General features: G+C 36.7%; 1 protein-coding gene across 5 annotated transcripts in view; it reads right to left on the bottom strand.

Annotated features, from left to right (window-relative positions):
* Positions 1-12,073, bottom strand: part of LOC128743619 (uncharacterized) — a 187,993-nt gene that overhangs the window by 102,452 nt on the left and 73,468 nt on the right. For all 5 annotated transcript variants that reach the window (XR_008412312.1, XM_053840225.1, XM_053840222.1 and 2 more), the window contains exon 3: positions 4,095-4,193. Coding sequence is in view for 4 of the 5 variants with exons in the window: in XM_053840225.1 (XP_053696200.1) it covers positions 4,095-4,193 (99 nt within the window). In the remaining variant the exon portion in view is untranslated. The remainder of the gene's footprint in view (positions 1-4,094; positions 4,194-12,073) is intronic.

Raw genomic sequence — 12,073 nt, 5'->3', positions numbered from 1 at the left:
GAAAACACCCACATGCCAAATTTGGTTCTATTTGCTTGATTAGTTCTCGAGTTATGCAGAAATTTGTGTTTCATTTGTATGGGAGCCCCCACTCTCAGTGGGGGGAGGGGTCTCTAACCATCACTAAAACCTTTTCTGGCCCCAAAAACCTCTACATGCAAATTTTCACGCCGATTGGTTCAGTAGTTTTTGATTCTATAAGGAACACAGGACAGACAGACAGACAGACAGACAGACAGACAGACAGACAAAAATCCTTCTTTATAGGTATAGATTGCCGAGTCGTTTTGTCGATGTAAAGAGTAATAAGAATGTTCTAGCGGAAAACTCTCAAAGTCACAACTGTTTAGTTTGCAGTTTTACGAGAAGGTGAACTAAACTCGTAAGGCCTACATACCGAAACCTGGTATATGTAGGGACGAGGGAGGGAATCTAATCATAATCGAACGCGAGGTGGCCGTCGGGGGAAGCAGTTCTTCGATGTACACCTCATTGGCGAAGTTGCAGAAGGAGGTCGAACGGAAATTACCGTAAGAGTGCCCATGGTAGATAGTATTGTTACAGCACCTGATCTTCAAGAAGTCGAACGGAAAATTGGGTTGCTGGAGACCAACAAAGCCGTTGATAAGAACCGCCTACCGTCAGATCTTTATGAATATGCCCGAGAAATGTTGGCAACGGCTGTACACTGGGCTATGTCCAAGATTTGGGAGAAGAAGCTACCGGAGGAATGGATGAAACGAGTGGTTTGTTCTATCTACAAAAAGGGTGATAAACGGTTGGTAAACGTGTACAAGGTACTCTCCCAGATCCTGTTACGGCGGCAGTCACCGATAGCTCTGATAACGATAGACAGATCTTGCAGAAATGTCAGGAGTACAACATGACCACTCATCACACGTTTGTTGATTTCAAAGCAGCATACGATACAGTTAATCGATACCAGCTATGGCAGATAATGTACGAACATGGTTTTCCGGATAAACTGACGCGACTGATCAGAGCTATATCGGATCGAGTGGTGGGTTTCATGCGCATCTCGGGGACACCCCGAGTCCTTTCGAGAAGCGATTAGCGTTGACACAAGATGACGGCTTATCCTGCATGCTGTTCAACATCGCTCTTAAGGGAGTGATCAAACCAGCGAGCATCGAAACGAGAGGCATGATTTTCACTAATTTCTAGGCTTTGCAGATGACTTTAATATCATAGCCAGGAACTTTGGAACGGCGGCGGCAATCTATGCCAAACTGAGAGCAGAGTCTAGAAGGATTGGGCTAAAAATAAATGCGTCGATGACCAAATACATGAGATGAAGAGGCTCAAAGGAAATAAACGCGTGTCTCCCACGGACTAACTAAAAGTGATAGATAAGTTCGTGTTTGTGAGATCGCTGGTGACCGTTGACTAGTAACGAGATTAGCTGGCGGGAAGTCGCGCGTACTTTGCCTTCGCAAAACGCTATACGATCAAGAAGCCGTAAGCCGCCGTATGAAGCTGACGATGTACAAAACTCTTATTAGACCAGTTGTTTTTTATAGACTTGAAGCCATGGCATACGTGCCTTAACCATGTTCGAGCGGAAGGTACTGCGGACGATGATTGGCGGAGTACAAACAGAAAACGGAGATTGGCGGGGGTGCATGAATCACGAGTTACAGGCACTGCTTGGAGAGATTCCCTGCATACATCTGGCGACAGTCAGCAGACTGCGGTGGACAGGACACGTCGTAAGGTACCACAAACAGGAAGATTCAACGTGCAAGATGGCTCGACCAGGTCGAAAGTGTTTTGCGACTTCTGAGACGATTGTAAAATTGATGACGAGTGGCCCAAAATCAAGTTGTGCAAAAATATATCTACGTAGTGGGAACATATACACTGAATTCTTTCCGGTTTTCAAATTCCAGTGGGGATAATTTCTGGAGGGGGCCTGCAGATTCTGGAGGGGCCTGGTCCCTCAGGCATTATTTACAACATCCATATACCGATATGTTAAGCTATCGAACTTTACTCGAGCTGATTTTCGACAAGACAAATCAAAACTTCTTCAGGAAGCGCTAGATTTTCCAGAGTTAGCGGTGGCAGTCATCCAGAAATGGTCTACACGTAGTTTAGTCCTTTGGTATGTCAACAAGCTATGTTTGAACGATGGAAATGAAACAAGCAGCGTGAACTCCTCTTTTGCGTTATCAGCTAATGTTCTAGTCTTAAAGCCCCTTCTCCAATAAATTTTCGGAACAAAGTTGCAGTGGTTTATCTGATATTTCGGGGGTTTGGGTAATCAATTCTGGCTTAAGAAGGCCTTAATAAAGTGCGTCAAAGGATAAGTAAGAGGCGAACGTTCGAACATCTTTTTTAAAAACATCGAAATATGCTTGGTCCAAAACAATAACCTAACTTGTCTCATTGATCAATTTTCAATTCATTTGATACAGTTTTTACTGCAAATCCAATAAAAGAAGAAAAAGTATCAACAAATAAGAGTATTTACTGCATGCAAGATAATCCCCCACCTATTAAAAGAAATAAAATAGTGTATGGTTTGGCTAACCAAGCTGTTTTGTGTCATCAAAACTGGTTATGAAAGTCCATTAAGTTCATTTGTTCTCTACTTAAGATCGCTTCGCACATACCCAGTGACCAGACGTACAAAAGGGTTGAAAGTTGACCCCAGAAAGATCTCCCGGAGACACCGTGAAACGAACCTGTAAAAGCTGGTGAGTATAGTGTGGCCTCACTACCCTCAAGTAGTCCGTAACAACGATTTGGGGATTAGTCAAAGAATCTTTTATATCATAAGAAAGAGTTTTTTACGGTGAGAAATTTCTCTGTATATACATAACCAATATAATCGACCATTTCGGCGCAATTAATAAAACGCGTGTTATATCTTATGACCACCGTGCAGCAATTATTTGTCGTACACTTTTGTCAGTGAAGTTAGTGTTGGATGCAATGCTTCTTACTCTTCCCACGTATAGTTACTATATATATATATATATATATATATATATATATATATATATATATATATATATATATATATATATATATATATATATATATATAGGTCGGCTGATAGAAAAACCAGCAATCTGTCCCTGATTTTTGAAAAAATATCTAGCATCACGAGAAAAAGTACAAGCCTTCGTAGAACGCATTCGAATGAACTAATTTAAACTACTATTAAACCTTATTATTCTCTAACTAATGATAAATAAATATCTGAATATTTTGTCTTGCAACCGGTACATCATTCTACTCTTTGCTTACTATATTTCGTTGATTCAGTATATTAGCACTACCGTAATACTTTTTCTTTATGGATTTTTTTTAAATAACCCTCCACTATCTCCCACACCAAAGAGTTCAAATGAGTTCCCTGGTAATGGACGCAACTATCTCAACTGAGATTTAAAAACAAAAAGCCAAAAGCTTTTGGCTCCGCTTTTGACGTTTAATTGGCTCCCGATTTTTGTATCCACCGAACTATAGATATAGTAACTATATACCTGTAGCAGCATCCTCATCTTCGCTATCAACCCTAGCACGATATCGACAAAAGTAATATATCGAAACCACACTCGAAATCAAATCTATCGTTATAGTTTACCAATCCAAATTCTATTATTTCTATAACCTATTGTTACTACATACTCGACAAAATTATATCGATGTTGAATAGAATAAAATGATTAGTCTTAGCTTGCAATTCAACCGGTGCACATCTTTTCATCTCCGAAAGACCGCACTCATATTGAAGCAGCTAAATTCCCATGATTTCATTCAATTTATTTACTGAAAAAATAGTCGTACCATAGTCGTACGGGGTAACATTGATTAGTTCAGGAAAGTTGGCAGAAGTTGTTTATTTCACTTATTTATGCGAATGGTCCCTTTGATCAATGTTATCTGGTCCGGTGATCAATGTTACCCCGTTTTACGGTACATACTTCATACTAAAAGTTAAATGTTTAGATACGTCGTTTACGAGTTGTATTTGTTTTTTTTTTTATTTTTGATAAGAAAAATGTGCTGGATTTTAAACTACACAAACGCATTTTTCATATAACGTTAGAATAAATACTTACCAGAACAAATCTGCCGAAAGATTTAATTGCAAACTTGCCACTTTGCAGAGAAATTATCCTTGGCCTTGAAAGAACCTCTTTTAGAAAATATGCCGTTCCCTGTGTGATAAAAAACGAAAATTATTTCAAGTGATCCTACCGTTTCACGGTTTTGATGTTTTAATGAGGAAACTACATCAATAATTAAAGTAGTTTATCCTAAGGGTACCGCCAGAGTGAAAGCGACCTGCGACGCTACGCGACTTTTCTTGCTGTAGTTATACGCGCAGCCCTTTTTCGCCCGAAATAGGACTGTGCATTTTAGAAACATGTGAGCGAATTCGCGTCGCGTGGTCACGTCACAGTCGCTTTTACTCTGTACGGGCCTTAAGGGGAAACCGAAAGTGGCTCAAAGATGGCTGGGTAAATGGCTACCATTCGAAGCATGTATTGTTTTGCACCTTAAAAATGCATCTGTATTGGCAGAGTACGCTTTCGCCACGTAATCAGTGCTTCCAGCGCTGTTATAATTTCCTAAAACTTGTAATTCAATTTATCGATCTGCTATGTATCAATAAACGCTCAGCAAAACATAATTGCTAATGGAAAATAAATTTAACTGATCATATCGATCATTACGTGTTCATAAAAGCGACCAATGCATAATTTGGAATTAGTTAATAGATATTTGGTTGCGCACATATTTCGTTGAACTAGCGATTTCCGAAAAAGCAGCAACTTTCGTCACATAAATGAGCTTTTAAAAAGCTTTCAACTTTCACCGCATCGATGAGCTTAGAGTGAGGTAAACAAACAAAACGCACACGCAGGAATCAAAAACGCAATCCGATGCAAGCGGATTAATTAAGTATCCTAGTCATCCTACGCATTATTCAGTTGCTGCTGTTAGTTTTGATTGAATCGGAATGCCTTGATAAAGAAAACAAACCATTTTTCGGGATGTTTGTAGTCAGTGCGGTTGGCTGCGACTCAGCTGTTTATGTTTGCAAGCTCCGCTATTTGACATATATTACCAATACTAATGCAATATTCAAATAAACGTTTAGGATTTTAACGAACACATGAGATGTACAGTACAGTGTTTGTCGCACTAATACAATAACGTGAGCCACTTTCGGTTCCGCCTTAAGTCATATATTTAGGGTTACCATTCAATTTCAAATTGTTGATGGTATTTTGCTGATATTTTGTATAACTTTCGCGGTTCAATATTTTTTTCAACTAGGGTAAGGGCACTACAATTCGAGCTATGAAACCAACGCACGACTAACAAATTGCAATATATCGTCCAAATAGCGCTGTTTTTTGATAATATGATAGAATAGTAGAAAAGAATGTATATTCAGTTAATATTTAAAAGGAAATAAGTGTACGAAATATATTTTTTACACATTTGCTCGTTTGAATTCAGTATCCCATTGCAATGGGCTAGTTTTTGACTCCTTGTTTTAGTTCTCGACCCTTGCGTTTCGACGCAAGTACAAAGTAATCAATTTTCAAAATTGAAGGTCGTTTAAATTGATGAATTTAATGCGAAAAAATAACTGCAACATTTCCTATAACATTGGTATTAAGTATTTTTTAAAAAACCAATCCGTAAACCTTTTTTGTAGACTATTTCGATTACCGTTCTCCTTTGATGCGTTTAATTCGAGTACACACTTGGGCCGAAAGATTCTAAAACTTTATAATTTGAAAAAATGTTGTCCACGGGACTAATTTTGACTTATGAGCGAATACAATATCTAAAAAAAATTGATATTACCGAAAAACGGGGTGACATTGGTCATTGGGGGTAACATTGATCTGTTCAGGACAGTTGGCAAAAGTTGTTTATTTTACTTATTTATGCGAATGGTCCATTTGATCAATGTTACCCCAGTGATCAATGTTACCCCGTTTTACGGTACCAATTTTCCAGTTTGCTGTTTTTTGCCATTTACTCGGACATCGCTAATAAATTTTAAGCCAGGCATCATAGAAAAAACTTATTTTTATGAAAATGGAAGCAATTAAAATTATTCCGAGGTCTCAACACTACAGTAATGTGTTTAAGTTGAAACGGCTGTTATGGGAATGCTGCCACTTTGTATGAATATATGGAAAATGTATGAAATGCAATCCCGGGAAACACCTGAAATCATACAATTACTTTCGGATCTGGCTATTTTCCACTTCCATGGTGCCGAGTCAGCAACACTTTTGGGCATCATTTTGTGTGGATAAAATCGTAGCTGCGGAACCGCCGCAGGTAGTACTATGTAACCTGCTGCGGAGTAGCTGCATATCGTTGTTATGTAATTTTACTAGATTCTTTCACGAAGTCACATTCGTTACAACTTCTACGTAAAGTAAAACTGAATGTTGTTTTCGTGTTAAACTAAAATGAAGCTTAATCACTATCCTTCCGATGTGAAAAGCTCTTCAATTTTTCACCTTTGTTATAGTATACTGCCGTGAATCGCATATCAATCCAATTTTCTATGGAGTTTCTTGTTTAAATGGGACTGTTATGCGATTCACGGCAGTATATAACAAAGGTTTAGAAATTGGTCGAAAAACACGATCCGGGGCCTGGAGGTTCGACGAACTGAGCATGCCTGCGTCTGTGTGTGTGTGTGTGTGTGTGTGTGTGTGTGTGTGTGTGTGTGTGTGTGTGTGTGTGTGTGTGTGTGTGTGTGTGTGTGTGTGTGTGTGTGTGTGTGTGTGTGTGTGTGTGTGTGTGTGTGTGTGTGTGTGTGTGTGTGTGTGTGTGTGTGTGTGTGTGTGTGTGTGTGTGTGTGTGTGTGTGTGTGTGTGTGTGTGTGTGTGTGTGTGTGTGTGTGTGTGTGTGTGTGTGTGTGTGTGTGTGTGTGTGTGTGTGTGTGTGTGTGTGTATGTGAGTACCTGTGTGCGCTCTGATTTTCTATCGCCTATTCTTCGGAGATGACTGAACCGAAAATGAAACAAAAATGTAAAAACTACGTGACACGTGACCGGAACCACACAACCAATTTCAACGATCTTAGTATCAAATAAAAGCTCTTACTAAGATAATAGATAACAATACTAAGATAATAATACTAAACTAAAATAATTTATCTAATTTCGATTATTTTAATATCAAACGAGAGGTTTTAACACTGCAAATGTACCTGCAAAATTTCATAAGAGATATTTTAAAATGATTGATGAAATTTATTCAAGAAAGCTAAACTGTTATAAATCAGTGGGACCAAACCTCAAAAACACGATATTATAGTAATGCGTAAAAATGTGAAATTTTTCAACGGGTGATTCTTTGGAGCACTTTATTAATAAAATATAGCACATTTTCTTACACTTTTAGAGTGACCATAAATCCGCCTAATAGGGTGACACAAACTTTTGTTTTTACCTTTGTTATACTATAACAAAGGTTTAAAAATTGGTCGAAAAACACGAAGTTGATCCGAGGCCCGGAGGGCCAAGTCACATATACCAATCGATAGTGTTCGACGATTTGAGCAATGTCTGTGTGTGTGTGTGTGTGTGTGTATGTATGTAATGATTTTTTCTATCGCCTGTTTCTCAGAGATGGCTGAACCGAATCGTTCGCTATTACTTTTGTTTGAAAGGTGTTATTGTCTAGTAGATCACTATTGAGTTGTTTCGTGATACGACGTTTCGTTTAAAAGTTATAAGCAAAAATGTGAAAAATACGTGACACTGGTTTCTCCGGAACTACATGACCGATTTCAACGATCTTAGTATCAAATGAAAGCCCTTATTATAGCTAAATTGTTCAGGAATTTTTATTTGAAAACAAACAAGTAGTTTAAAAGTTATGCTTAAAAAACCTGTTTTGACAAGGTAATAATTATCGCCTGTTTCTTAGAGATGGCCAAACCGATTTATGCGCTATTAGTCTCATTTGAAAGATAATATATCCTAATAGATCACTATTGAATGATTTTTTGATTGGACGTTTAATTTGAAAGTTATGAGTAACCGTATACACCACACCAAAATTAACAATAATTTATAATGATTTTAACCAAGATAATTTACCTTATTTCAATTATTTTAATATCAAACGAGAGGTTTTCACACTACGAATATACATGCAAAATTTCATAAGAATTGGTTCTACCGAACAAAAGATATTAACCCTCGACCACTCGCGCCAACTTTTGTAACACAGTTACTCGCGCGCAAAATAGCATCAAACCGAAGAAAACGTGTGCACTAGAGTTTTGACTAGGAAAACTTGGTTTTAGGTTTATCGAACCTTTGGAAGAGTTTCTAGAAATTGAAAGTTCTATCGTCTGGTGGGATTTACATTTTGATTAATCCCCCTAATAGTGAAATAAAAAAACATTTTTTTTTCAGTGTCAATATAACACATTGATGTGTTCCGCAAAGTTATAGAGCATATTATTACAAAAAAATTTGCTAAAGGCCGTAACCTTCTATCTCTGCAGCGAAGATAGAAAAACCTTATTTATTGTATATGAATTTGTAAAATCAGTTTTTTTTATTTTTGCTCTTTTTGTAATTGTTGCATGACTTTTTCATATACTACAAAATTGTACAAATAGTAAAAATACACAACTTTGCTGAAAATAGTATACCTGTATGTTTGCTTGTTTAGGAACTGTAGAACTTTGATTATAAAGAATACCCTAATTTTGACTCCGAAGTACTCGACCAGCAGACGGATACATTTTAAATATTTCACATTGGCTGATAGTTTTCCCAACAATTTAAATTATTAATGCATTGAATAATTATGACATTTTGCTCACAATAAGTTAGTTGAAGAATATACGTTAGTTAAACAACGATTTGTAACTTTATAACAACATGGCGTTGAAAAACCTACACGTGTTGTACAAAATACAACAGCGTGAGTAACCGAAGAATAATAAAAATTGATGAAAATTACTCAAGAAAACTCTATTGATGTGATTCAAATAGAATGGCATTACAGGAAACTTTGCATAGTTCAAAAACCTATAAACTAGACCTTTACTAGACAATATGTATGTTAAAGAATAAGATTTCCTCTTACAACTTACTTTTATTTGCACTTACTCAGATTAATAACAACTTACTTATCCTTACTCAGCAATTTCATGAAAAAAGGATCTACCACAATTTAAAAGTGTTCCTATTTTGTTCAAATTTTATAAACTTATTCAATTTTCAAAAATTTTATGTAAACCAAAGCACTATGCAATGATAACCAATAGATGAATTATGTTCCGAAGACGTGACGATTTCTATCTCAAATAGCAAACAAGATCGTATAACAAAGGTTCCTTTCACCACTAGGTGGATTAAATCGGGTTTTTTTTTTAAATTCGCCCATAAAAAATATAGTGTCTTTCCGAAAATTGTAGAACACACTAAAATAAGTAACTTTGTTGCATATACAGCACTCATTCGTTTTTTAATTGCACGATGGTTGCCAATATTTATTGTAAAACGTGATGCATTTTCACTGTAAAGAACTCTTCAATGCATTCACACGTACGCTAATTTTTGGGAAAAACATTTAAATTTGTACAAACGAACTGAAAGCTTGATGAATATGTGTTCAATTAGCCAAAGTTTAGCAAAATTTGCATGAATTTGTCTGTAAGGTATCTACGTATTACATAGAGAGTTTGCATTCGGCAACGCTGCATTTTTGTTCATAGCAACCATCCTGAGAAACCACGTGTAGGTTGACAGATAACTACTTTTTAGTTGCACGATCGTGCAACTATCGGACGTGCAATTAAAAGACGGTGCGACTAGAGGACGTGCAATTAGCACACGAGTGCTGTAGTAGCTATCTATCTCTTACTGGTTGCGAAATATAATGCTTTGTTTAAAGAAATATTTTGAGAAAATTAACTTTTATGATTTTTATCATGATTTTGAGAAGTTTTTTCTTTCAGTAATTTTTTCTAAAAATAATTTCCCGCAACTTTTGCTTTCGCGCCATTTTGATCAAATAAGCAGTTTTAAGATATAGTAAAAAGATTTCATTTCTAAATATGTCTCTTTGAAAAGTTATTCGTGGCGAAGAAATTATGTTTAATGGAAAATGAATCCTTGAGTGGTATCCAACATATCAGCAAAACTTCATTCCAATTAAAAATAATCAAAATTTTACAATATGTCCAAGGCTCGCCCAAAACGTTTCCAACCCGAAAATTATCTAGACTTGATTATGAACCGATCGTGTTGCTGCACGTTTTATTTGTCGCGGCATCTAATTAAAAAAGTTAATTCCTTTGTTGTACAAGAGTTCTATGATCTTCCAAACAAAAAATGTGGTGTTCTCGCATCTTCCGCGTTTCTAGTGTTGTACGTATGTAAATCACTTCTGTAGTGTACTCACTTACACTCAAAATAATCCACACGTCCTTTCCACGTGAAAAAACACGTAAATTTCTCTACAGACAGTTACATGATTTTCAGCTGACTGTTATTGGAAAAAACAATAGCATCTATCTGATTTTCACGTTAACGCATTAGTATGCGTGCGAACTACCTGAAAATCACGTAAATAGTACAGGAAAAGCTGGATGGAAAATATTCACATAACTTTTCCTATGATTTCGACGTGAAATTTATTTTGAGTTTAGTTGAGTCACACACCATCCCAAGTCAAAAATAATGCAAACAAACATACGCGGTACGGCGCGGCTGGCTAAACCATCTGTTTGCCCAAGGTACGTTAAAAGCAAGGTAAAGTATATTTCTTCTGTCAAACACAAACTCACTAACACAACTTTAGTTAGTTTGAAAATTTGCCGGATTCGTATGATTTTTTGCAATCGGATCGAATTTTGAACCGTTTTACGTAATTAAAAATAGCGAAACTGTGATTAACGTGTGGCAAAATTACTTGTGCTTTCAATAGCGGAGGTCTTATTCGTCATATTGTAAGTATATTCGTTGTTTTTTTGCTGAATATTTACCTCTCGTTTTTTTCGAAGTGCCATGTTCCAATGTGCCATAGCAAAATAATTCCAAGGAATAAACGATCTGCAGAGGATTTGTTTTCATCGGTTCCCGACCAAAAAAGAATTGAAGATCAAAGGGTTGAAGTTTTTGGGACAAAAAGTTCTACGGACTCGCATAATTTTTTTATTTGTTCCCGGTACTTTTCACCGGATTGCTTTATAGTTGTAGATCAGGGATTCCATCGGCGTCTTCGAGCTGGAGGTATGCAAAATTATATACATATTTTAAAATACCTTAACAAAAACATCAATATTTTAGGCTATACCGAGCATTCGATATCCGGAACGTGTGAAGAGAAGGAGAGATTTGGTGACCCGCGATAATGAAAATTCGTACCAGATTTTTCTTCAGGGAACGAAGCCTGGAAGTAGCTCTGAATCCACTCGGTGTGACCGTCGAATTTCTGATGAAAGCAAGATCTTTGATTCTGACATCGTTGCACCGTTGATGAAGCAAAAACGTTCGATACACTTAGTTCATTATGGCACATCAAAGTTCGAGAGATACAGACTGAAGTGGATCAATATAAGGAGGAATCGATGAACAAAGAGGTACATTGCCAAAATCAAGCGTAGACATCCTGATATCCCGGAAGATCTAATAAAATATTTCGTCAAATTGCGCACGTACATAAGGATAAGCGCACTGAACCGAAATTTGAAATGCAAGAAGCTTCAGAAACAATCAGTCAAACGTCTACAAAAGCCATCTAACAGACCAATGAAACGCGACCAGAAGAAAATCATTATGTAATTTACTTGTCAATCCTTCAAACTTATCAGGTATTAGCAAATATGTTATATTTCATCATGCAATCTTCCCAAATCGATAAAATATATGAATGAACAAATCGATTTGACCGTGCTATAGTTGAAATATGTCAAATCCGATTCTTTATCTAAAACCGATTCCGATTCTTTATCTAAAACTGCAAATAATTGAAGTTTGCATGGAATCCATCATAAACTTCATAACTATTTTTTCGATTTTTTCTTTTC

The sequence above is a fragment of the Sabethes cyaneus genome, chromosome 3 (assembly GCF_943734655.1).
Source record: "Sabethes cyaneus chromosome 3, idSabCyanKW18_F2, whole genome shotgun sequence".
NCBI lineage: Eukaryota > Metazoa > Arthropoda > Insecta > Diptera > Culicidae > Sabethes > Sabethes cyaneus.
The sequence above is the reverse complement of the archived record's forward strand: the minus strand, read 5'-3'. Positions and strand labels throughout refer to the sequence as shown.